Source organism: Xiphias gladius, chromosome 6, assembly GCF_016859285.1.
Source record: "Xiphias gladius isolate SHS-SW01 ecotype Sanya breed wild chromosome 6, ASM1685928v1, whole genome shotgun sequence".
Taxonomy (NCBI): Eukaryota; Metazoa; Chordata; class Actinopteri; order Istiophoriformes; family Xiphiidae; genus Xiphias; species Xiphias gladius.
The window spans coordinates 23,688,407-23,715,227 of record NC_053405.1 but is presented as its reverse complement, the minus strand read 5'-3'; the positions used below and the strand labels follow the sequence as shown (position 1 = coordinate 23,715,227).

At 42.1% G+C, this 26,821-nt stretch overlaps 3 protein-coding genes across 11 annotated transcripts in view; 2 read left to right on the top strand and 1 right to left on the bottom strand.

Moving 5' to 3' along the window:
- Positions 1 to 18,202, top strand: part of sh3rf1 (SH3 domain containing ring finger 1) — a 32,267-nt gene extending 14,065 nt beyond the window's left edge. Inside the window, exons 3-12 of the mRNA XM_040129436.1 lie at positions 5,379 to 5,654; positions 6,208 to 6,303; positions 7,621 to 7,926; positions 10,568 to 10,678; positions 12,611 to 12,738; positions 13,504 to 13,674; positions 14,310 to 14,593; positions 14,688 to 15,007; positions 15,464 to 15,816; positions 15,983 to 18,202. Coding sequence (XP_039985370.1) covers positions 5,379 to 5,654; positions 6,208 to 6,303; positions 7,621 to 7,926; positions 10,568 to 10,678; positions 12,611 to 12,738; positions 13,504 to 13,674; positions 14,310 to 14,593; positions 14,688 to 15,007; positions 15,464 to 15,816; positions 15,983 to 16,151 — 2,214 coding nt within the window. The 3' untranslated portion in view covers positions 16,152 to 18,202. The remainder of the gene's footprint in view (positions 1 to 5,378; positions 5,655 to 6,207; positions 6,304 to 7,620; positions 7,927 to 10,567; positions 10,679 to 12,610; positions 12,739 to 13,503; positions 13,675 to 14,309; positions 14,594 to 14,687; positions 15,008 to 15,463; positions 15,817 to 15,982) is intronic.
- A 2,858-nt stretch (positions 18,203 to 21,060) lies between these two features.
- On the top strand, positions 21,061 to 24,236 carry cbr4 (carbonyl reductase 4). Its single transcript, XM_040128064.1, has 6 exons — positions 21,061 to 21,247; positions 21,726 to 21,874; positions 22,420 to 22,540; positions 22,691 to 22,827; positions 23,491 to 23,625; positions 23,751 to 24,236. Exons 2-6 carry the CDS (start codon positions 21,730 to 21,732, stop codon positions 23,927 to 23,929), a joined length of 717 nt encoding a protein of 238 aa, XP_039983998.1. The 5' UTR covers positions 21,061 to 21,247; positions 21,726 to 21,729; the 3' UTR covers positions 23,930 to 24,236.
- Positions 24,237 to 24,997: 761 nt separating this feature from the next.
- Positions 24,998 to 26,821, bottom strand: part of palld (palladin, cytoskeletal associated protein) — a 53,741-nt gene continuing 51,917 nt past the window's right edge. For all 9 annotated transcript variants that reach the window (XM_040128054.1, XM_040128061.1, XM_040128062.1 and 6 more), the window contains one exon: positions 24,998 to 26,746. In XM_040128054.1, the coding sequence (XP_039983988.1) occupies positions 26,586 to 26,746 (161 nt within the window). In that variant the 3' untranslated portion in view covers positions 24,998 to 26,585. The remainder of the gene's footprint in view (positions 26,747 to 26,821) is intronic.

Sequence of the window (26,821 nt, the reverse complement as noted above, 5' to 3'; positions counted from 1 at the left end):
GAATGTTTGCTGGTTGACACTTGTTTTTAGTTGAATTCGACACTTTAGCCATAGCTGATTCTCTGACATTATGGCTTTGCTTGGGGACATCAAAAATGGTGCATTCGATACCATGCTACAGTAAAGGTTCTGTTATGTAAGAAGGACTTCTTCTTTTGCGTGAAATAGTTTTTAATGATTACTGAGATGTATAGTTGCTTTACAGGTGGATTTTGTTACCTTTGGACAAAGCCAGACTAGTTGCTTCCCCCTTATAAGAGTCTATATGATAAAGTAAGTTAACTGGCTACTGGCTATAGTCTTGTATTTAGTGCACAGACAAGAGAGTGCCATTAATCTTGTCCTCTAACTTTTGGCAAAAAAAAGGGAATGTTGAACTATTTCTTGGAGGTGATAGTCCATTAACTTCATCACTGCCCTGAGCCTCATCACCGCACCCTCTCCCAGAACTGGACACTGGCTGGATTCTGAATGACTCTCTTTCATAAGATTCGCTGCACTGTCAAGAGACCCATAAATAGCCAAAAAGTGCTCCTGTGTGTAGTTTCCATAGAAACCAGAGAATGGAAGTTTTTCTTTTGTCTCAGACTGAGGTGGAGACAACAGCTCGAGATGAGTAAGCTGTGTCAGGAGGTTCTGCTGTGACAAGAGCTGCTCATCTGAAGGTCTTCGTGTGACGTTATTTAAATATCAGTGAGTGAAAGTGTGGCATAACGTATTTTTATATTGTTTTCCTTAATGGAGTTAGATTCTTGGTGATCTTCATGTTTCTTCTGTTTTGAACATACTGGATATACCCCATTTACTTTTAATGGGACACTTTCAAAAACAGGGATCCAAGAAGAGAACAGAGAGATTAGCTCTCATTCACCATCATTGTTTTGCCCAACAATGAGGAAATGCCACCTAACTACACAGATATTTTTCAGCAGAAATCAAGACCATTTTGTTTCAAAGTGCAGCCAAAATATGGCACAAATAAAATTTTCTAGTATTATTAACAAATGTACGCTCAATACTTTGAGAAAACAGATTTAACTGCAACTATATGTTGAATACACCTTGAAAAGATACTTCATAGATAAACAGACAACATATATGAAAAAATACAAATATAAAAAATTTTAAAATTGTTGGAGGGAAAATGCTTCAAAATCACATTCCCAAAAATGCAACTACATGTATAATTTCAACCTCTGCTCAGATTTTTGGAAATGTGATCACTCACCTAGTAGTGTGCTTGTTTAGTCTTGATGATGACATCTAAAACGGTCTACTCCTGGCTACTGGCTTTCATAAACTTTATAGAACAGCCATTTTACTGCGTCTGTTTGTCTGTAGCCCAGTTCCTGTATTGCACACAAAAAAATCCTCAGATTTTTTAGACAGTGTGGGGAGGCGGTAAAAGAAGCCTGCTCTAGAGTGGTTATTAAAAAGGCCATTAGGAATCAATTTAAACTAATGCAGCTCTAATGGAACCAAGATGGCCCACGCCTTCAGAGTTCCTCCCTCCCATCATGTCTCAGTGCTTGTGCTACAGTGTTCGTGGGAAGATCTTCAGTAAACAGCGACTCGGTAACAAACAACAAATGTTCTATGACCAACTGGCCAGCGTGGCAGATGCCGCTCGTGCTCTCTCTGGTAGAACGTCTGACTTGTCTTGGCCTGGTAATGTTTGTAGAAGGGCAAACCAGACAGACTACCCCCACCCCACCGCACGTCCCTGCACACACTGTTTTGTCAGTAGTACCCCATGCTCATTCTCAACCCCCTGCAGAGATCCTGGAGGTGTCCATATGGGAGCAGAGTCGTGTCTGGCACTTACATATAGGGGGTAAAGGTTTCTTTCTACTGTGGTTACACACAAACCTTGAACTGCTGACAAAGCAAAAGTTACCTGTAACCTTGACGTTTCAGCTGTAAAGAGAAGCTGCTGTACGGGTGCAGGTTTAGAATTTATTGTGATTTTGTTGTGCTGTTTGGTTGACTGAACCACGTATATAGCACAATAATTCAACAGTGTGTTTTAAAAACCGTACCTTTAACAATCATAGAGGGGGGCCTATTTTTTGTATTTATATTGTCTCTGGCAAATGGTACTGTGTAAAGGCAAGCTGTTAGTGTGATTATCCCCATTTGACCTAGTCTTACCTCCACAGCACTACATGCATGCATGCAATGTGTTTTTATTCCTCTCTGCTCACTGGTTGTTGACATTTGGTTGTGCTGTAGAGCAGAATACTTGGGTAATTCAGTTATAATCCAGTGCTGTGGAAGAGAACACTGTAACAGCCAAATCCCTTTAGCGCACAGGTCTAATTGCATTATCTGCAATACAGGGGTAATTGCACACACCAGCTGATGCTCTGCACACAGGGCCTAATCTCGCTTTCTTTTCCTGTCTCTGTGTCTGTTTCTGTCTCTATCTTTGTCCGGTTATCTGTCTATCTTTCACTCATACACACACTATATGTAATAATCATAGTGGAATAAAGTGTCACTCAGGGTGCAATGTTTAAATACTTATTTTCCAGCAAAGCAACCCATCACTGTTGCACATTGGTGGACAGAACCTTCAGTTTGTTCCCTGTCATATTCTAAAGCTGCAGTGCAGGCTCTTAAGTGGGTTGTTGCTGGTTTGATTAACCATGTACTTTAAATCTTTAAAGGCGCTAGAATTCATTAAATGTTGCCCGTAGATTTTCATTAGAGAAGAAACAGTCTGCTATAGCAAATCAACAGTGGCTTATGCTGCTATATAATTACTTTCTTAAACTTTCACCGCAGGTGTTTAAAACAATTGGAGAGGTGGAGTGAAGAAAAAAAACTTGCTTGCCCCTCCTTTGACCAGAAAAATTCTATTCGATGTTGGTGTCTTTTCATGTGTCTTTCTGGTCTTGGAGCCTGAACTCAGGATAGGGCTTTTTCTGTGGAAGAGATTCATGCAGAGATGTACCTTAATGCAGACTCACCCTGCCTCTGGGGAGGGTTAAAACGCGATAAAGGCAAGGAGGATCTGTGTGCATGTGTGTGTGTGCTTGTGTTGCTAGCACCCTGAGATAAGACTTTTTATAGTATTAATGTGGTAGCAACTCCATAGATTTATATTCCCGTTACAGGCAAAGTCTGCTCTGTTCTCCAGAGGGGATGTTTGGTCTGGTCGGGTGCTCCTTTATGCAGGGCCACTGCAGACACAACAGCAGCGTCTCCATGGATGCAAACCGGATATTAACCCCCACAGCCACCACCCAGCCCCAGTTTTACCCTGTCTTGCACACTCGCACCACCTCTTACACCCAGAGGCCCTTGAAGGCAATCTCTCTTGATTTCTCTCCCTCTCCCTCTCACTGTTTTTAAGCTGAGTGAAACATGGAAATGTAACTCAGCTGACAAACCCCTCTTTTATGAGGTCAGGATACTGAAATCAAAAGCAAGCTAAGAAGTAGGCTTTTTCTGTGTTGTTAGCTAATAGAAAGAACATACTGTTCTAGCATAGTGCTAAGTACATTCAGGGCTTTATTTACGAACACCTTTTTATGAGCGCAATCACTTTGACCACGTCTAAAAGTAATTGAATAACAATGCTGACTTTGGACACTGTGCTTCTACTAGAGGTTTTATTAAATCTTGGCCTCGGTGTACAAATAAGTGCTTACAAACCTCAGTTTCAGGGGAACAAGCATTTCATATTTACCATGTAATTAGATTCTATCGGTTTTGTGTGGCTTCAACCTGTTCTGAAATTTGAAAAAAATATGGCAGAGCTTCCACTTTCATTTGCATTTTCATCACGAAACTCCCTGCCAGGCCTGGGTGGGCTCAAAAGCCCTGTTTTCCCCTGAAAGGAGGCCCAGTTCCTGTGCAGTGTGCAGTGTGGAGGGGGCTGCTGTACCCCTGCTCCCCCTTTTCTCTCCCCACAGGCTGGACAAGCAGAGCCAGAGGCCGATTGGCTCCGTGCTTCAGGCTGTGTGATTCTCTGCAGCAGGGTAATGTCACCCTGGCTCACCATCACAGCTCATTCTGTACTTTTATTCTCCTCTGAGCCTTTAAACGGTTCATTAGACTTTAACAAGACTGCAGAGCCTGCTCCAAACTCTGTTTTAACCCCTCTCTCTCTCTGGCTCCCTTTCCCACTCTGCCAGTATCTGCCTGAGTTCTAGACATTTTCTAATCACTTTGTATGTTCCTTGTCGACTCTGAACTTTCAGTTCCAGAGTTGAGATCCAGTCAGTTGGTAGTGTTTGTGATTCCGATCACTGTGAAGGATGTCTAACAGCAGTGTGGTAAATGGTGGGGGGTTGGTTTGGACGGAAGCCTTCCTCATGGACACCCACCCTGAATGGAGAACATTGATGCTTCTCTATCCTGCTACCCCCCCACACACACACACACACACACACACACACACACACACTCGCTGTCCCTCTTTCCCTGGATTGTCATTCCCTGAATGGGCCTTTCAGGAGTCTAGGCTAGCAGGCTTAGATACAAAACCTTCCTCTGCAAGATAAAGGGACAGGGCCCTCTGAAGGCGTTAGTCAGCTAGTCAAAATCAGCCAGGCTCATCACACTTAAACTGAACACACAACACACAGACCTTTTCACTACTAGGGCACAAACAGGAAAGTTTACTATCTCCAGAGAAGCACATACTCACAGATTTGTGTATCCTTTTTGTTTGCAGTATTAAAAAAAACACACTTATTTCATTTCCCATAAAGCCTGGTTTCTAGTCTGGACTCAGGAGTGACAAGACTGCCTGTTTTCAAGTTTGATGGCTTTTACATGGACTGTTTGTTACAGTTCTTTCCTTGGGCCGTAGCTTGAATAGTTTCCATTCAGCTGTTCTCTAGTGCTGCTCTTGTACCTTTCTGAAAAATGTTCTTACGATGGCTGATTAATTTTGCATGAATCCTACAGCTTTGAACTAAGCCTGTGTCCCAATTCTACACCATATACCAAAACTAACTTCACAAAGAGAAAGCAACATTTTTTTGAAAGTTGTAATACTTTAATTATGGGTTGATAGTTCATGATTAATTTATCATTTATTATTTTTTATTCATTCTAATATATTTTTTTGTTTTGTTTTTGTGAGATTTTCCTGGAGCTGTCTCACCAGCACTGTTCTAATTTTAAAAAGCTGTGAGCAACTCCTTAATTTCTGTTCTACAAGAAAAGTTACTATGCATACCAATTACTCTTTTGTCACTTTGTCATTTTGTTAGTGTAAATCCACTACACACTGATAACTGATGTAGTTATCAGATAGATTTAGTATGTTGCACAGAATTGGAATACAGCATGACTCTTTGCCTTTATTCTTGTTATCTCCCTTTCTCATCCCTTTCCCCATCTCATTGTCACCCTGTTTTCAGGGTGTACCCCAGCTCCCCTGTGCCAAGGCGCTCTACAACTACGATGGCAAGGAACCAGGAGACCTCAAGTTCAGCAAGGGTGACATTATCATCCTGCGCCGGCAAGTGGACGAGAACTGGTACCACGGGGAGATGGGCGGAGTCCATGGCTTCTTCCCCACCAACTTTGTCCAGGTCATCAAGCCGTTACCACAACCCCCACCACAGTGCAAAGCTCTCTATGACTTTGAGCTCAAAGACAAGGAGGCAGACAAGGACTGCCTGCCTTTCTCCAAGGTGAGACTGTGCAACACTGCAACGCCCACAGTTCTGCCACGTGGTCACTGCAGTAAAACAAAAATACCTCTCATTACTGTGACACTGTCTTCTAAGTATTCATTTTCTCAAGTTATGTGTCTGTTAGAATGTGAGGGCTGTTCACTGAAATGGTGTAGGTTTTGAGCCAGGCTTCTTGATGAACAACTGTAATTAGGCTGGAGAGAATGAATGCCATATTGAGCTAGGAACATCTTAACTAAAGTAGTTGAATGGTTATGAATGTACTGCTGTTTGGGTCATACTGGGATGTTTTTGCATTCTGCCATCCCTTGTTTAAATGCCACGCGAGCAAAAACAGAAACAAGCTTACTAAGTAGTCTTCTAAACAGAATTCCATGCCTTAGACCCCAGTGTTTTTACTCTTGGCTACGCTCCCTTCAATAAAACATTGTCCCTACCTCATTATTTCTGTTCAGTATTTGTTCCTCAAGGATGAGAAACATTTGTAGTTAGCATCATCCTTAATTAGGTTCTTCCTCATGCAGAGCTGCTGTCTGTCTTGAATTTCCAGGATGATATCCTGACTGTGATCCGCAGGGTGGATGAAAATTGGGCAGAGGGAATGCTGGGAGATAAAATTGGAATTTTTCCCATCTCATACGTTGAGGTAAGTAAACAAATTAGATTCTTAAATGTCAAAATGTGACCAATCATTACTGAAGCAAATAACTCATGAAGATCAGAAAAATGCTAAGATCCTTTGAACGTAGACCTCTTTCTTTATACATCTTGCAAAATGTGTGTGATACTTCTCTTCCTTTTGAAATGCTCATATGTTTCATTGAACCACTAAACATGTCTTTGAAGATTTAGACAGTCACAGTCTCTTCTTCTTTGGGCTCCACAGGTCTCACTTAAAAGCTTTAGGAATAATCCAGACAGAATGAAGTAAATCTTTGCCCTTTAAAGATCATTTCATTTTTCATTTGAAAGCTGTCGATGTCAGTGTGCGCTGTATGGTTATGAATATCATAAACAAGCAGAAAAAATGTCAAAAAATCATTTTTACAGAAAAATAGTTTGTCTTAAATAAGGTATTACATCGGAGCATTTCAGAAATGTGTTGAGGTTTGTCTATGGGAGAGCATTTATTTATTTATTTATTTATTTTCAAAGCCGTGACTTTTAAAAAAAAAAAATTATTCCTTTCACATGTATTCAACCATATTATATTCATATTTGTATACACAGGGTGAGGATTATGCAGAAACAGAATGCATAATATTTCTAAGGCTCAACCATTACAAACATGTAGAGCAACCCAAAATGTTCTTTTGGTCCTGCAAAACCAGTGAATATCTAGGTCGTAGTGTTTTCATTGCCTTAGGAGCTTTTGTTGCCTTTTCAGGTTTGTAGTACAATAATATGCAATTGCTGTTAAAGATGGTCTTTACATTTAATGAAGTTAGACTTACTCACCTGGTATTTTGTTCTTAATCCTGCAGGTCTTCCTTAATGTGCTGACATGTCAGTGATGAACCTGCACAGGCTCTCTCCTGGATTGGAGTAAAATGCTTAGCTTTTATGTCTTAAGTAGAGGGAGCTGCTTAGGGCCACGTGTGACAGCAAGTGAGAGAACCCTGTGATTAACTGAAACCTTTTTAGTGTTCTTCCTTTGATTTTTACCCAACAGTCACACATCATGGTGCATGAAAGGGTCACAAAACTGCAGTTTTAGAGCAACCTTAGCACCATTAACTCCTTCAGACTAATATGTCCAGAGTAAATACCTGATAGACCATTCTGCCACTCACCATATTTACTGACTAAACAAAGAAAGAAGTCTTCCAATACGGTCAGCTTTATTATAGAGAGTGGCAGTTCTTACGATCATTTTAATACTCTTAGCTTCATCACTGCTTCATCTGTTATTTCCACCTTACTACTCTCTTCATTGCCCCCTACCTCTCTTCCTCTCTCATAGTTCAACTCCGCAGCTCGTCAGCTTATAGAGTTGGACAAGCCGTCAGACTCCAGTGGAGAGTCTGGTGAGGGGGCCTCCTCGGGGCCCCAGAGCAATGGTGCCCAGCGGGCAGGGGAGAAGAAGAACAGCAAGAAGCGACATTCCTTCACCTCTCTCACCATGTCCCACAAACCCATGCTAGCTCCTCCCCCCCAGCGCCATTCGATGGAGATTAGCGGGCCGGTCCTCATCAGCTCCAGTAACCCCACAGCAGCTGCCCGTATCGGAGAGATCAGTGGAGGCCTTTCCTGCAGTGCACCTTCACAGGTAAAGTTCTCCACAGGAAGAGAGAGGATGAGGGAGAGCGCCTGTTGAATTACAGGTTATATTCAGCATGTTGCCTCAAAACAGAAACTAATTTGTGGAAGCGTGCGGTATGATAAATAAGGTACATTTAGTCATTTATAACATGTTGTCCCTGTCCTAGTGTTTTTGTCTTTCACAATTTACAGTGGAAAGTAGAAGGATGTGGCTCTTAAACACAAAACTTTACACTTACAACATTGATATATACCCTCACTGTGTTGTTTTTTGACCATTCAGTGTTCATACTGTGGCATTCTTTAATCCAATTTACTGGATAAGACGACTCTCTTACCCAGCTGACTCAACAATATCCTCTTCAGTGGTGTTCTATTGCATAACTGAAAAAAGACACAATACATAACCATGCAACTGGAAAACAGGGCCCAGCCTTCAGCTCTTTTTGTTTTCACAAGATGTTTGTTGCTTTTCAAAGGCTCCACTCTCCTTCTGTCAGCAATTAGTCTGACTTCCCTTTTCCCCATCATACCAAACAGACCATTGCTCCATCCAAGCGTTTGAAATCATGGATGCGTGACTCCACTCGTCCGCAAAAACGACTCCAGCTTAGCCCTCAAGGTTTCCACACCAATCCCAGTATGACAGCAACTCACAGCTGCTCTATGGTTGCCAGACACTGGAGATTGGCTTTGACTTGGTGTTAGGCATTCTGAACAACACATAAAGATTTGCAAGATGAGTATTGTGTCAGTTTATCTTCATCTGAGCCTCTCTTTGACTTAAAGTAAATTGTGCAACTAAGAATAATCGCTGAACAGTGTATGAAATTTAATCGAAGAGCTATTTCCAATGACACGTGATTTAGAAATGTTAAACACTAATGAATTCAACGTTCAGCTGAGTGTTACCAGAAGTTTGAGAACAAGCATAAAGTCCGAATAGGTAAAGGTAAAAACAATCTTGGTCTTATTATCTTAAACATTGGTGGGCATGCTCACACGATAGCTGGCTTTCTTCTTTGTTATCTAAACAATATAAAGACATCTTATGAAGGCCGGTGGTTTGACAATATTTTGAGAGGGATATCTTACTGTATACACTGACATCTGCATTGTTTTCCCACTGTCAGGCCCTGGAGCTTGTAGAGCTTGTCTGTACCTTGTCCGTGGGAGCTCTGTTTTTCTATAATTGTCTGCCTTTTTGTTTGTTTTTTTTGTCTTGAATGTACTCTGTGTAATCTGCAGATTTTCTGAAATGCTATGTTCCAGAACTCCTTATTAAGGAGCTCAATCATTAATCTTTCATCGACAGCGCATGTGCTTCTTTGTGACAGGGAGACGAGGAGAGTGCTTGTCTACAGTGAAGTGGATCTTGAGGATCTTTTTTTTTTTTTTTTTTTTTTGCCCTAAACCAAAACCTTTTCATGTTGATATGATTTATGTATCATCAAAGACTTGCATTCATTCGGAAGGTGTAATCATGTTTTTAAATACTCCAGACTTGGCCCTTTCCCACTGATCATTATCAGGATAATTTTAGAATTAAACTGTTATTTGTGCCTGTAAACCAATCTTTCCTGATGACAACAGGGCTAACAGTAAGTTTGATTCACAGATCACTGTTTAATAAAAAGACAAAAGAAAGTATCTCCAGGCACTGTATGCACAGCCTGTTTCAGCTCCTCTTCCCCCCTTCACCGCTTCTTATCTTCTCTCCTTCCAACACCCAGACCAAAAAAACAAAACAAAGGTAAACCCCAGTTGCCTAGGGGGCTGAGTAGTCTGTCTTGGAAATAAGCAAAGCTACCATTTACCAATGTACTAGATAAGATGGGGAGGAATTGTCAAGGAAAGAAAAAGGGCTGCTGTTGATGGCATTCTTCTGAAGAAAATTATTTCTTTTAACGTTACATATTTAACCTGCACCTGAGTGTAATTCATAGCAATGTTGTATACAGTCTAGGCATATACACATATGTTCCAGGCAGCAATTTCACTAACAGTGCCACAACTGAACGCACATTTTGCTTTTCCTTGGCACACCCAGTGCACAATAGATAAGAAAGCAGTGAAGACTGAATCTGAGGTTTGTCTGCTTTGTGAGAGGTTCACCTTAAGAGGCGGCCCTGTCTGGAGCAGTCATGCATGGAGAGAGACCACAGGCTACAGGGAGATATTGTGTGTCCAACAGTATGGCCTTGTTACCTAAACACGAGCACGACTCACGTGAATGACTGGTTGGGGAAGCCACCTCTCTTTCCATGTCCAATTAAATGTCCTGCTGGGTGGTCACCTGGTTTCCATTGGCGAATCAGATCATCAGGCTGCTGTTGTGGTTATGGCTAAGTCATCAGGAGACAAAGCTGCATTTGTACATCTCTGTTCTGTGAGAGTCATTTTCACACAATGTCACAAGAGACAGGGAGAGTATTTTTCAAATAATATTGTGGTGTCACCTCTAAAATACTGTAGGTCATCAGACATCCCATATGATGAAGTATAATACCCATTTGTGCTTTGCTTCCTTCCTGAAGTCTAATTAATCAGAATAAGCACATTTGTATTCTTCATGTGTGAGTACAGCTTATCCGCCAAATTTGATTCATCCTGGTTTATTTTGGTCAATATTTCCCTTTTGTTGACAGGTACACATTTGCACAACTGGACTAATCGTGACCCCACCCCCTAGTAGTCCGGTTACTACAGCAACTGTCTTCACATTTCCCTCAGACACAAGCTACACATCCATCCCTGTGGTAGGTCGAGTCCTCTACAGTTCTTATAAATCTTACAAACATTAAGCCAAAGCAACAAAACAGTTAAACGTTGTTGGAGTAATTGATTCAGTGTTAGCATGTTGCTTTATCTTTGATACTAAACAGATTAAATAACCAACCCAACCATCCATGCTGCATGTTACTATGGCTGAAGCCAAAGAGAGTGCATTAATATTTTCAAGTTGTTGTTTTTTTCTACAAATATTTAAGGCAATTCCGTTCCATCATTCCTTTATTTTGCCTAGATTGTCGACACATTTGTGTGTGCATGTGGATTATGGTGCATTTGGTTACTTTGTTTGTATCCATTTAATACACGTATTTAATCCAAAGCTTCAAAATTGCATATAAGCATAACACATGGCAGAAATGTAAGGGTTGAACGTGATTGCATAAAGTGGTATGAAAGTATACAATATAAAATTATCTGTATATTTAGGCTTAAATAAACCACTGCACATAGTAATGTTAACTTTAAAACATTTGCTGTCCTTTGACGATGAGGGGTTTTTTTTGTTTTTTTTTTTTGTTTTTTTTTAGATGAGAGCACCTGCTTCATGGCTCTTCTCATCAACTGCCAACAAGCAACATAGTTACTTAGGGCTGTTCAGATATGAAACCGTGTTAATCTGGATTCTGTGTTGAATAAGATATAGTAGCTTTATTATTCAAAATTTGTCAACAGCCTCAATAAAGACCGTGACACATAGGAATCTTTGGAACTAAAATTTGATTTCTATACCTGTTTCTGACATTTCTTCTGAGGAAAAATCAGTACAGCTAAAAATGTCAAGAAATCCCTTCAGCCCACACAAAACAGCACGCACACTTCCTGCCTGTCTGTGTGTATGCTCTGGCATGTGGAGTTTCTGAATGAGCAGGAATGTGTACACAAAAGGTTGAGCTCTCCGCTTCACTTGGGAACCCTACATGATGTTTTTGTACAGATGATTTCTGTAGCCTGCAGGCAACCTAATTATCTCAGCTCAAGCGTCAGCAGTGAACTGAAACGCACATCGACACTCACATATACACATAGTCCTATACACATACCACAGGGCTGTCTGAGTGCCACTCTCCTCCCCCATTGTGTCATGGAAGCTATTACTCTACTGCTCAGTGCTGGCAATGTTGAGCTTGGGAAGACTCATCTTGCTCCTTGTCTTCACCATCATTCTAACACACTGGGTGCTCGTTTGGGCTTTTAGTTTTTCGCAATTTCTTTAAAAAAAAAAAAAAGTGTTTACTGTTGTTTTCATGTTGTTTCAGATGTTAACATAGCAGGTTGGTGACTTCATTTTAATCCTGTAAAGTAGAAGCACGTGAAGCATACAAAGACAACCTTTTAAAAACATTCTGCGATCATTTGCCCCATTCAAAAGCTTGAGTCTCTCTTGACATTACAGACATTCAACAAGGGAAAACAAGTGAGTCAAGATGAATCCACTCATACTTGGCTTGAGGGTTGCTCTTAAGAATGTCTACAGACATGTTTTTCGTTTCATATGGTCCCAATTAAATACTGCAATGGATTTAACATCTAGCTATGTGGTCTCCTAGCAACAAACAAACAAGCAGAACAGGAGATTCACAGTTGCATGGGGGAAGTTGGGGACAAGTCTACAGTGTCTGCCAAACCAGACTCTCCCTCAGTGTCGGCAAACCGACGGGAATAACCCAGATGACAGATGATCTCTCATTCTCTTTCCCTCTTTGTTGGTCATAAACAAACTGGTTTCTCCACTTACGCAATATACTCTGTTTTTTGAGGCTTGTGTTATTTTGCTTTGTCTTTCTGCATCGCACTGAGGGAATACATGATGAACTGTTGTGAAATTATAATTAAATGTTAGGATCATTTAATTCTATCCCTTATCTTAACTAATGATATGATTTTCTATTCTCTTACAGGATGCTCTCCCACCACCCCCACCTCCTCCCCCACAATCCTCTGCCGGTGGAGCAGCACATTCATTGGCTGCCGGACAGAGGCCCTCCCCCAGCATAAGTGACCAAAGTGGGAGACAAAGACCCACAGTGTGAGTTATAAAAACAGTCCTACACAAAAATATGCAGTCTGCTTAAATGTGCAGTGAGATGTCAGAAGCGGTTTGTGGAACCATTGGCCCAGGGCCTTAATGCACACACTCATTTCAGAGGGGGAAGTCGTTGCCTGTCTGTGATGCCCCCCTCCCCTCAGTTGTCAGTGTGAGGCTACAAAGTGTGAGCTTGTGCACAGGTGAAGGGGTCAGAACCTGTGGGCTACAGTCTCCTGGGTCCCATTGGAGATCCTCCCTGTCACCCCTGACTTTTGACCCCCTCACCTTTACCCTAAGTACTCTCCCAAGACACCACACACCTGACAAGAATTAGATCCACTCATGCCTGCTCTCCTGGCGTCATCTGTGTCTGCCTGTGCATGCATATCAGACTCTGAGGCATTTATGTTCACTTCCCCTGACAACACTGAAATCAGACTGAAAACATCCCAGCTGGGACTCCTTGGCTGCCATTCCAGGCCCGTTCTTGTGCTGCTGTAGAGAAATGACCCGCAAATTGTTTTGTCCTCCAGTGCTGATTTTCTCTGGGTCAGAGGGCACAGTCTCTGCTGGAGGGTCTCAGTGAACATGATGACATATATACAGCTAGACAGCGGGATAAATCCAGCACAAATGGCATGCTGTTCAAAATGCTGAACTGTTTTTATTTCCATATGAGAGAAAATTAACCATGTTTACTTTATTGGGTGTGTATTTGTGTTTGGTAAAGGCCTCATCCCTGTTTACTGTTTGTTCTGGATCTAGCTATGTGGCAATGTTCCCCTATGCTCCTCGTAAGGAGGATGAGCTGGAGCTAAGGAAGGGAGAGATGTTCCTGGTGCTGGAGCGTTGTCAGGATGGCTGGTTCAAGGGCACCTCCATGCATACTGGCAAGATTGGAGTCTTCCCTGGCAACTACATGAGTCCAGTCAGCAGGTCAGTCATTAATTCATGGTCATTTATTATTGTCAACATACTGTACGGTCAGTCATGCATACACATTATTGGTTTCACTTTTTGTCTGTGATACATTACCATGGTTTTGGTTTTTCTAACATAGCCTCATTTACAGTATACAATATATTATAATACTATTATTGATGAAGCAATACTTGCATGTTTACTTCTATTTTATACACATAGTGTCAGCTGATGAAGCTGTTTGACCACAGATACATTCCAACTTTGAATTCCTGTAAAGCACAAGTTTTGATTGCTACTCAAATTCCTTGTGGGAACGTATAATGCATTTATTTTCTTGTTTTTTGGCTTCCAGAATCTGTCAACAGTGGGTTACAACAAAAATTTAAAAGTGATTATGGTTTTATAATAGTTTAGTGTAATGAATGTTGGATACATTCCGAGTTATCTCATGCTCATTATGGTGGATTTAAGCCTTAACTCTTGTGATTGTCCAGCTTGGAATCTTGTACAAAGTAACAGTTTGTTAGGACTAGAAAACATAGAGAATTTTATGAGATGTAAGATGCATCTCGTCACGTAATGATGTAATGTTCCCCTGTTACCTCAGAGAGTTAAATCTAACACCTCCTCACATTCTCTCCCCTCAGGACCGCGTCAGGGAGCACTCAGCCCAAAGTGCCCCTGAGTCTGTGCACTCAGGCTGGTAGAGGGGTCACCATCGTCAGCCCCTCTTCTGCTCCCCTTGGGGCCATTGTTCCAGGGCCAGACTTCAACAAACCCCCCACCGTGTGCCCCAGCGCTGTACCTGCCAGCTCCCAGCCTGCAGCTGTTGTAGCAGCAGCTCAGACCGCCACAGGCCAACAGCCAAAAGTCCCATTGCATGTCAGCTCCCAGATGACTGTGAATCAGGCTCGCAACGCAGTCAGGACAGGTAAATTCACTTTGATTGGAATGGTTAGTCGATGTGGCTTTGTTATATGAAAGGGGTTTTAAATGTCTAATGTTGTTTTATATCCTATTTGCAGCTGCATGTAACAGTCAGGACAGGCCTACAGCGGCAGTGACACCCATCCAGTCTGCAACACCTGTAACATATCTTCCACACCTTGCAGTGTGCCCACAGCCCTCCTCTAGCCCTGCCCAAGGTTGTACTCGGGCTGGGGTTGCAATGGGCTGCGCTGCTGCCTCTCTGACCCCACCCAATGTCAGTGCTGCATCCTTGGAGGGTGATGCTTTGAGACCATTACCTGTCCTCACTGTGCCTGTCGGCCCTGGCAACAGCTCTGCTCTTAATTCTGTGTCTAACAACACAGGGCTTGCCTGCAGACTCGACAAGGATGTCAAGGTTGGATACGTCTTTAATATTTCCAGAACTTCTATAATGAAATTAATATGATCTGTATGCGATTATCTATTGCTGTTTCTATTTTTTAGTACATGTTTATATGTTTTATCATGGTAAAGAATTTGTATGCTAATAGCATTGATAGGATTCACTAATCACTAATAGTAGCAAAAAGGAATGGACCGTTTGTTTCTGTCTTTCTTTCTTTTGTTTATTCTGTCTTTCCTAACAGACAGAATCCATGTCAACATCTAACCTGCAGTTTAAAACCTGTCTGTGGGAAAAAAAAAAATAGGAGTTTCTCTTACCACAGTTGTGTGTGGGTGGTAGAGACACAAACAGTTCCAGACACTAGAAAATACCAGTCAGTAGCTTGTGAAAATCACTTGAATCTCAATGCTTCAGGAGTTGCTGCAGTTCTCTAACATAAAAAATGATGCTGTCTTTATGCTGCAGAGAGAAAAGAAAAGTCTGCTGAAGCTGTTGTCCTCCAATAAGAAGAAGTCTCGTCCTTCACCCCCCTCCTCTCCTACCCTTGAAGCGGAACAGACTGCAGCTGGAGAGGTGCTACATGGCGCCGTGGGGCATGACACCTCCCCTCCCTCCAGCTCTGTCAGCTGCCTCGAGCCTGAACCTGCTGCTGCTGTTGCTTCTGCCTCTTCATCCTCCTCATCCTCCTCAGTCCCAGAATCCTCCCATCGGAAGAGCAGTCCCCTTGATGGATGTGTCCCTATCGCTCCTCCTCCTCGTCAGCCATGCTCCTCTCTTTTATCTCAGCAGCATGACGCACGGCCCATCATATGTGAGAGGTACATTGATGTAAATCTGCAGTTTCACACTATTGTTAGTGATTGTCCTGCTTGTCGTTCCTGTACATAGAAAGTGTAACACAATATTGCAGGTATCATGACTCATCAGTTGTCATTGTTATAGTGTCTATCAGTCTCTGACTGTGCCTCTGTCTGTCCTCCCCAGGTACAGGGTGGTGGTATCATATCCTCCCCAGAGCGAGGCTGAGCTGGAACTTAAGGAGGGCGACATTGTGTTTGTTCACAGGAAGAGGGAAGACGGCTGGTTCAAAGGCACACTGCAGAGGAACGGCAGGACCGGACTGTTCCCTGGCAGCTTTGTAGACAGCATCTAATAGACACACTACAGTGAACCACGGTCACCGCCATGACCCAGCTGACCGCTGCTTGCCTCACTACAGTCCGTCACTGTTCAAACCAAACAGAACAGCACTCCCAGCGTGGCCGGGACAGGACCGTCAGATTGACACTTTAACTGCTTAGAGCCCGCTGTGGTCATTGAAAAGAACAGGAGTGGCTCGTGAAAGAGGGCTACAGAGAAGAACAGGATATATTCTCATGAAAAGCACAGTGGACAGAGTTAGAGGAGAGCACACTACTCATGAACTTTTCCTTTTTTTTTGTTGGTTATTTATATCTTTGTTAACATTTCAGCTGTTAAATGTGTGCCTTGTACTGTTCCTCACTTTATTGTACATATGGACACAAAGATGATTAGTCCTAAAACAACCAATATGAACTGTTGCCATAGATGTTACACATTTTAACTTATTTCATAGATTGGCCTTTTTGTAGTGCAACACATTAAGGGGTTAAGCTGGCACATGCCGTATGCCATATTTTACAGTTATACTTTTCTCCATTACACTACTGATAAAAGTTTTACCATTCTTTCAAACTGTCAGCAGATAGGAGAAGGTATATCACAAATACAGTAGAGCAGAACAAATGAACATTGTCGTCATCCCTTGTGCTGCATGGTAGGAAATATTATATTTCCCCAGCTCCAAAGGCATTACCTCAACCAGATGATCATAAGAGAGATCTGCAGTATTGCACATTCGAGTACACAAGCGAGAATTCACAGCTTTGTGAACATTGCACATCAGAAAATATTTCTCTGGGCCAATCACAGGCTTCCAGTTTTCCTCTCGGTGTGGCTGAGGCTGAAGTGCGAAGCACCGTTTTCTGCAGTGATCAAATATTTGCATGTGATTAGCAAAGGCTCCTGCTGCAGAAAAAGTGAAGATGGATGTGTTGCAGGACTGCTTGGTCATGCCTTTTTAACATGCGAAAAAACACACTCCAAAGAGACTGCAGTCAAATATTGCTTATTTTGTACCTCCTTTGTATTTACTGACCAGAGTAGCTGCTCTCCCAACCCTTTGGCAATAGCCAAACCCAGACATAGCTCTGCATCACAAGAGTGACAAAACATTTCAGTAGCAGTGCACAACAGATTCTTTTCAGTGTATATTTGTGTTTGTTACAAATTCCACGGAAGCTGACACCTGCTGCTCTTAGAGAGTCTCTCGTATAACTAACCTGGACACACAGTCAGGCACACAGTCACCCTTCAGCAGGCTCTCAGTTTGTGTACACTATAATTCATTCCTAATGTGACTTGTGGCAATAAAAACACAGCTAGCTAAAGCACAGAATGTTTGCCTAAAGTAACATATCATTGTATCACTCCACAAGAAGAGGTGTGTAGTGTCATTCTGTTGAATCTCAAAAGGTACAGTTTTTATTGAAATGAATCACTTTGACCCCCTTGATTTTTTTTTTTTTTTTCATATTTTTTTATAATTTTTTTGTATTTTTTTTTAATGTTCTTTTGTGGTTGGGTTTTGTTGTACATTTCGTCTATACAAAGTCTTTAATGTTAAGTGTTGTATTGACTTGAATTACTGTAAGATTTCTGTATGGTTGGAGGGGATTTGGTTGTAGTTTTGGTGCTTGTTAAACAAAATGAGTGGTCAGTTTTAGGATGAAAACTTTGGTGAATTAAAAGTTTGTTTCATCAAAGAATATGTCACAATGTAATTCCTCTTTTCCTTTTATTCAGTATCATTAATGACTGACCTCTTACTGACCTGAAGTCCTATGAAGTCTGAGAGGGGAATTAAAACACTTTAGAGTTGCGGCAATCACTGAATTGTGCCAAATTTGGCTTTGGGAATGGATTTACTGACTGAATTGGATCCAGAGTTTCAAGTGTGTGGGTTTTTTTGGTTTTTTTTGGGTTTTTTTGTCTTGTTTTTAATTGAGGGGGACCACTGTGTAACTGACTGCTGGAATATGTTGTAGTTCTAAATTTGGAGAGACTTTGGAAAGGGATGGTACAAATCACTGTTAGGGCCTTCTTTTTTTTTTTTTTTTTTTTTTTTAAATATTTCTGAATTGGTACTTATGTAGAATTAACCTGATGTTGCATTGTTGTCTTGGCAATCACCACACCAACCTCAGGCTCTATGCTAAAACTGCTCCTCTGAGTGTCTTTTTATTTCACTGGTAAGCCTTTAATATACATGTCAGACTTACTCCAACACACATGCACACATTTATGCACATAACAATTCTAATCATACTGACTTCTCATCCATGTTTTTCATGCATAGGCTGCACAGTTTCAGACTCAAAACATGAAGCATTTCTTACAACAGTTACTATACTATATTTCCATTAATTGGAACATAAGGCAACTCAAGTTTGCTTGGTTCAACTTAACAGAATTTCCTCATGCCAAGGTGATGTACTTGATTCTTTTTTTTGTTTTTTTTGTTTTTTTGTCTGTAGTTAGTCTGTTGTATGTCTGAATATGGTGAAACTGAAATCAACCTATTTGGCACAAGTCTATTATGTGAAAAACATTCTGAAGTAATTGAGGGAATAGCACATTTTGTAAAAATCTCTATAACAATAAAAGCTAATGGTTTCCATAATTTCCTCCGGCCAAGTCATTGTTTCATGACGATAGTGTACTGTTCCTTTTTCTCTCTGTTCTCTCCAGTGACCTTGTGTTATGTTGGCCACTTGAGGCCAGGGCAAAACTGTCTAATCAGGAGCAGAATCAAAGACACATACCACAGCTGACAGGACTGACTACTTGTGTCCTCGCTTTGCCTCATCTTCCCCCATTGGTAAACTAAGGGTGCACAGGTATTGAAAAGGTATACACACTTATGATAGGTTACCATGGTAAAAAGTGAGTTGTTCCAAATAAATGTGTTTGGGGTAAGTCACATTACATGTGGCCATTAGCGTCTCCAGGAATGAAAAGTTCTTGCTTGAGAGAAGCTTTTCCAGTGACTGAGAGCAGAACAGAGTGTTGCAAGGAGAGGTGAGTCTTCCCAGTGTTCCGCAGGGAAACACTGACGGGAACTGACAAGCGCCCAGAGAGGTCATTCTGCTGCGCACAGTTCCCTGCAGAGGATGGGTTACCATGGAAATAAGTTATTCCAATGTAGGAGCATAAGACTATACTGAGTAGGAATAATAAAAACGAGTACATTGATTTTTGCCAAGAATATGTACGTTTAAATCTTTCTAAATCATTGGTCACTTGGCCCGCTTTGGTTCAAGAGCACCGCTGTCTGGCAGAACTGTGAGTTGTAGTCTTTGAGCTGGTAAACAGTGTGGAAGGGGAAGATGTGAAGGACATGCACGTGTTAAAAAATAGGAAAAGCTATGTACACAGTGTGGGTAAAACATTCACAGCTGCAAAGGGTGGGTACAGTTCAGAAAATGACGCTCAAGGTAAAGAATTTCTTGATAATGTTTAAGCTCAGGGTGTGTCCGTCACTGCAAGTCACTCGATGAATAGAGTGTCAGTCAAATCCTTTTTGAACCCTTCACTGTACTAAGATAACTGACTGGGTTTTTAGGACTTTAGAAAAATCCGTTAAAAAAAACGTACCTTCATAAAATGATAAACAGCTGTGATAGCTGCTAAAAACTACCCCCTAAATCAAAAAGAGTACCTCCAGAAAATCAAGGGTTTTTTTTCTACAGGTCTGAACCAAGGCTCAGTACGGACGGTGAGTATGTGGTGTAGTGAATGTTTCTTACCAGTAGGCAAGAAATACTCGATTTATCTGAGGATCTGTTGCAATGGTAAAGCGTTAATATTGGATGCCCGAGTGTGTACATGCATTTACAGGGTCACAGAACCGTATCTATATCTTGTGTGTATGTCAGTGTTTGTGCATGTGTGCAGATGTCTGCGTGCATTCATGTGTTTGTGCCTGAGAGAACAAAATACAGCCCTGTTGGCAAGTATCATTAGATCATTAAGGTGTGAAAGAGGGAAGAATGTCTTGGTGTCCAGGAAGGTGATCAGAATACAAATCAAGTCCTCTGACACACAGACAAACAGTTAATATCGATGAACCCTGGTAAAGAACGGTAACATTTTAAGCAAATTAGGCCATTTGTAGTTGTTGTATTTTTCTGCTGCAGCATGGATATGATCCACAACGCTCAGGGTCCCAGGGTCCCTTCTGGCAGAGGTTGTGAATGTGATTGAATCTCTGTCTGATGGACGGTCCAGGTGTAGGCCAAGGCCACCCACTCTCACTTTTCTATACACCGGTGACAGTTCGGCTTTTCTCGTGAGATATGTTTCCATGGGGAACAATGACTCATGAGGCAAAGAGGAGAATGAATGACTGCAATTAATAATTTTTGTGCTATTTCAGTGTGCAGGATGGAGCAGCCTCACCATGTGTCAAGTATGAATACAAATTTTCTCAAACGTTTACAATATAACCTGGAGAGAACTGTAATTATTCCTGTGAAATAAATGTATTCTTACACAAATACTGCAGTAAATGACGGCCTCCGTATTGCAAAGACACTGTAGGAATATTTATGTTTCTAATAAAGTAGAATAAGGTCACTAAACACCTGCGCTGCACACACTTCCGGCAGCAATGCAAGAACAAATGTTTCCGTAGTGATCCACATGAGCTTTGCAGTTCCAGTACATGCTTCCAGACTCAAACTATCAACTGTAAAAAAAAACATTTACATGGAAATAATGTTTCAAAGTTTCACTGGCCTTGTTTTTTTTTTTTTTTTTTTTTAAAGGCTATTTAAATAAACTGGTAACAACATGGTATACTGTCAGGTTGTGGACAAACATTAACATGTACCTTGGCAGCTTAGATGCTTTCACAAAAACAGCAAATCCCAAAGAGACAAACACTGAGACGGATGCGAAACGGCGACCTGCCAGCCCCGCACCGTACCGCGTGTCCACCGCGCCATCTATCGACCTACGTCTAGTAACGCAGCAACACTGAGAAAAAAAACATGGCGACCTCCGTGAGCACCCCCCTTCATCTGATACCGACGCGTTTTTTCGGTAAATAAACGTATTTAAAGAGGAGCACGTTTCTTCCGACGGAAAATAAACATCGAAAATCAGGTAAGTAGCAACTACCTGCGTGAAACGTTATTGTAAATGCACAGTTAGCCGGTTGGAAAACTGCTAGTGTCGCCAGACAGCACAGTGACACGAATATGTTGGCAGCTGTCACCAAGAGCTTGACGTGACCGGCGAGACTGTGTCCCTCCGTCGCCATTTCTCTCGCTGAAATTCAAAAAATGAGTGTTGACCTGTGTGGTTACAACTTTGTTTACGTGGGAGTTAGACTGGCGTTACGCCCTCCCGTTACCAACCCCCTTAACAAAAAGAAAATAAAAAGGTTTCCCACAGTATTCCAACGGCTTAATAAAGACGTAATGGTGAAATAGGGGCGTCTCTTGCATATCTTTCACATTATATTTGGGTCAATTTGTATGGAGTGGGATATTAGACATGCTGTGCAGGGTCGTCGGTAGGCGTCAGCACACTTCAGGATGCAGCCCTGCTGTGATGTGCAGTGCTTTGGTCTCCCCTGTAGGGTCATGCCCAGGCTGGCGGTGGTTTGCGGGGGCTCCAGGGGCATTGGGAAGGCCGTGGCCCGCCTGATGGCAGAGAGGGGCTGCAGGTTGGCTGTTGTCTCCAGGGACCTAGATGCTGCCCGGGATACTGCGGCATCTCTATGTGGAGGTGTAGTGCTGTACATGCACACAGACAGAGATATATACACACAAACATGTATATACATATGTGTGCATATTGCATGTTTCAATAGGCAAGATGCAAACCTAATGCTACAAAACCATACTGATCCTTTACACTCTCTCTCTTTCCTGTCAAACACTTTCGGTTTAGTTGCCATTTTTTCTTGTTTATGCAACAGTGCAGACACCAATAAATCTGAGCAACTAAAGAAAACGTCACACTTACATTGTTTTCCCCTCTGAGTTGAAACCACTACAAATTACTTCTCTTCCAGACGCCAGATAAAACCGTTAAAAATTTGAATGCAGTTACTACAAGAGTCATATCAGATGCTGACAGTCTGCCCTGAGTTTCCTGTCAGTCTCACACACACACACGCACACACAAGTGCACAGACACGGTACCCGATCTCGTGCTTTTGTGCCGTAGAATAAAAGAAATGTAGACCTACAATACCTGCAGTTATGAACAGACTGTAGTTTTGTAACCATTAACATACTCACAGACGACCTACTGTATCTGCTCTCTAGCTGACCATGTTGCTCTTAGCTGTGATGTATCCAAAGAGCAAGAGGTGCAGAAAACCTTTGACACCATCCAAAAAACCTGTGGAAACATCTCCTATCTTGTGAATGCAGCTGGCATCAACAGGTGAGCTGACACTTGGGCAGTGGCTCTGCTCATTCCTTGCTGTATTTGAAAACTTATAACTGGGTGTGTGTGTGTGTGTGTGTGTGTGTGTGTGTGTGTGTGTATATATATATATAAGAAAAACTATATTGCTGACCTGTCTGTGTTCAGGGATGCTCTGTTACTAAGAACCAAGCCGGAGGACATGGTGGCTCTGCTTCACACCAACTTGCTGGGCACCATGCTGACCTGCAGGGCGACACTGCGCAGCATGCTACACACCCAAGGAGCTGCCATTGTTAATATAGGTAATGACTGCTCTGAGTCTAGTGGCAGCCATGATTAGTTTCCTATTTTCAGCTTGGTCACTGGGTGGCGGTGTATATCACTGCTACTTTCATTATATTCACTTCCTTTTTGAAGTGTTACTTCAGAGGAGCAGACTGGTATTTTTTGCACATTTTAGCCCATCTCCTACAAAGTCGCTGTTTTTAAGATTATGAGTGGAGAAAGGTTTGAAGATTTTTTTTGTTGTCAGAGATACATTATCGTCAAACGGTAATGCACTTGAATTCAGAAACCTCTCCAGCACCCAAGACTCCAGGGTAGTAGCTAAACAGCATTAAATTTACACTGTATATTGTAAGAAAATCAACCGGGATGACAAACGATAGATGTGAAAAGAATAAGGTTGCCTTGGGCTCACACATGAGGTTCGCTTTGAAGGATTTTTGTATCTACAGAAAGTTTCACATCTCTGTAAATTAAATAGAAACCAGTGGTTGACTAAACGATAGTAAAACGGCATCTATCATTCTGTGAGCATGTAGTATGCTTTTGATATCAACAATGTAAATGTTGCACTAAAACAAGCATAATGACTTCAAATAGTAGCTTCCTACGTCTCTTTTATTTTGAAACATTTCTGTCATACCAAGTAGTCTTAATGGATTTCTGTTTCCTGTTTGTAGGCTCTGTTGTGGGCCTGAGAGGGAATGCTGGTCAGTGTGTGTACAGTGCCAGTAAGGCTGGTCTAGAGGGTTTCACACGATCTTTAGCTAAAGAAGTCGCCTCACGTAACATCAGGGTTAATCTGCTGGCTCCAGGTACCGTGCAGCTCCATCTTTCTTCTATTATCACTTTCCTTCTCATACACTGGATTAATTATTTCCCTGTCTATTTCTGTCATCTGATTTGTCTTTCTCATGTCCTTGCCCTCTCGTGTTTCCAGGTTTTATCCGCACCGCCATGACATCAGGGCTGAGGGAAGAGGATTGGGCGCGCTCCATTCCACTGGGGAGATTTGGCGAGCCGGAGGAGGTAGCCCAGGCTGTTCTTTTCCTTTTGGAGTCTCCCTATGTAACAGGACAGGTGCTGGTGGTGGATGGAGGGCTGCAGCTGGCCATGTAGGAAGTGGGGCCTTCCTCTGGAGTTACCTCACCATTCAAAACAGTGGCAGTGATGCAGGTGAAGGCCTCCCTCTTTTTGAAAGTTGTATGACTTGTTTTAGGCATAAGAATTTGAGTCTGGTTCAAGAATGAGAAGAAGAAAATGTGGGCCATCTGACTGACAAAAGTCAACTTTTGCACTTCATAAGACTTCGTGGCTGAAGTTGAATGCTGCTCTGTGGCCAGGTTGAAATCAAAATTCTTACTGCAAACCACAACCACACTACCTTAAGATGCACAAAATTGATGTGGAAAGCCAGTTACCTACGTCTGCTCTCTCTTTTTCTGCGGAGTCACTCTGTCCACCCTCAGTTGGTGTGGCCTGATGTGTGTGATAGTCGGTCGTCATTACTAATGCTGCCGACTCCAGAATGTCTGGCCCAGTCCAGACCTCTGTGCCCTGAGGTCCTAAATTTGATCAGTAGATTTAACGCTCTTGGTCTTTTTCCATGACTGTAAAGCACCCCCGCCACTGATCATAGCACTCATGTTTTGGTCCCCCGGGAGACCCCCTCACAGCCGACACAGGTTGCCCCCTCGACCGGCGGTCCCCGTGAGCCCACCTCTGGAGGGGCCTGTCAAGGGGCCAGGCATACTGGGCTGCAGCTGGAGGAAATTAGAGGTAGGGGTGGAGGTCGTGGGGTATTTTTAGCTCTGGAAATGTTGTGAGTGTCCAGTTACAGCTCTGGTCCTGTAGTGTGGATGGATGGGATTGGAGCTGACTGTCATGCTCAGTGATGAGATTTGAAATGCTATGTTGCTTGTTCCTCTCATTGAAACCTGCTGTTACCGTCCATAAGTGTCATAACCACGACTCTGAATGAGCAACTTCGATTGTGCTCTCTCTCTCGTATGTGCACTTGTATCCTAAACATTATATTTTCTATTAAAGGACTGGATCACATTATACTCTGATTAGCATTCTTTGCAAGAATGATTTTTCCACTGTGACTGATAATGTGTTTTTTGGCACTCTCTTTTGATTATAGGAACAGCCTGCCAGTCTATAAAAACATCTCACGCTGTCTGAGGAGATTTTTATTAACTTTCATAACCTAAAATAATGTCAGGAGAACAATCCATATACAGGCATTGATTGGCATAGAAATGTGCAAACACAGTAACTGTTGGCTGATGCAAGCTCTGAACAGACAGAAAAAGATGCCCACTTTGTATAGTATTACAGAGGTGACAAAAATAGTAGATATAAATATACCTTGCTTTTCACTTTTCACCAGCCGAAGAGTTTTTGCTACCCACGATTACTGGGGGAAAAAAGCTGTGTTTTTGTACATTCTTGTAAAGGTTGTTTGGCACTGTACGAGTGTCCAAAAATAACATGCAAAGAAATTGTGTTTGCATTAAGCCTAAAAGTGATTTAAGGCGGTAAATATATTTATAAAACAAATAAGGATTGTTTTATCAGTGAACAAAATGTTGCTGATATAATTTATGTCAAGACTGTTGGGAAATTATTTTTTTTTCCATACAAAAATAAAATGGACATTCTGTGATGTGTGTGACAAATACACTGAAACCTTTCACAGCACCCTCTTTTGAGTGAGAACATTTTCAATTCACACTTGTAAAATAAACCAGAGAAGAAAAAAAAAATCACCAAAATGACCCACCATCACCAAAAGTTTTCCTAATTTTCCATCTTTCCATATAACGACTGTCATCCTCACCCCTGCCACTGTCATTCACATCCCATCTACCACACTAAAGTTGTTGTCCATTACAAAAACCTGCTTTTTCCATCTTGCCTCTTCCTGTCTGATCCAGACTTCCTTAAGTTCAGCTGCACCCACAAACAAACAAATCTCATCCACGTGAAAGCTTTCTTTTACCTAAATCTCATTTCATAAACACTAAACATACTGTTTGTAAGGCCCGGCCTTCTCCCGTATCTGTAAGCTAAGCCATGACCTGACAACACTGAGACTGTATGATACTATAATCAGATACTGTAGATATCAGCACTGTGCTACACAAGCCCACATATTAAAAGTCTGTGATCTCCTTATTCAAAGCTATGATGCTTTGAATCATTCAGTCTCTTTTTAAGTCTTCTCTACACCTAGTCACATTGGACTACTTATAGATACAGTATTACTCTGTGTATTGCAAATGGCACCACTTGAACATGCATAGTAATTCTATACTTTCATTTTTGTTTTTTGTTTTTTGTTTTTCTTAAATCTTCACAGAAATGAGAGGCCCTTTAACAGGAGACCCTTTGCAGCGCAGAGTCAACTGAACAGTTCACGAGACATGAGAGAGCATATTTTTGAACAGGCTTTTCTCGTGGTAAACACTTCAATCATTTTCCAGGTCCAGTTGATAAAATTGAAGATTGGGGAAACACCTTGATGAATTCTGTAATATAATGGGTCATGTCATACTATAACATAAGAAAACCACCGCTGCACCAGCTCACTCTGCCCACTGACCCTTTAGTTCTGTATCTGCAGTTCAAAGATGGTGGAAGAGGTTATATTCTGCCCCTCCCCCCTCGACATCATAAAGTATCTGTTTCAGGAGTGCTGGGAGCGAGGGCAGCTTCCAGGGTTGCTTTGGGGGGGTGACGTCGCAATGCTCGCGCCTGCCTGTTGTCTTTACAGGTCATCGCTTTCCACCAGGCCACCGGGCTGCAGTGGGCTGGAGTCGGGGAAGAACGCTGCCTTGACATCCAGCCCTCTCTCTGTCAGTGCGGCGTAGCGGCTGGTGGAGGGACGCACCTTCTTTGGCTTGGGGAGGTTGGGCTGCTGCCACTGAGCTGAGGACAGAGCAGAAACGTTAAAAACTGCTTCGTGTAGAGAGGGATTAAAGCCGCGCGGTAAATGCTGGATTC

Coding starts and splice junctions, on each gene's coding strand:
- cbr4 (XM_040128064.1), top strand. CDS start 21,730: ATGCCCAGGCTGGCGGTGGTTTGCGGGGGCTCCAGGGGCATTGGGAAG. Junction 22,541..22,690: donor AATGCAGCTGGCATCAACAG/GTGAGCTGACAC, acceptor GTCTGTGTTCAG/GGATGCTCTGTTACTAAGAA. Junction 23,626..23,750: donor GGTTAATCTGCTGGCTCCAG/GTACCGTGCAGC, acceptor TCGTGTTTCCAG/GTTTTATCCGCACCGCCATG.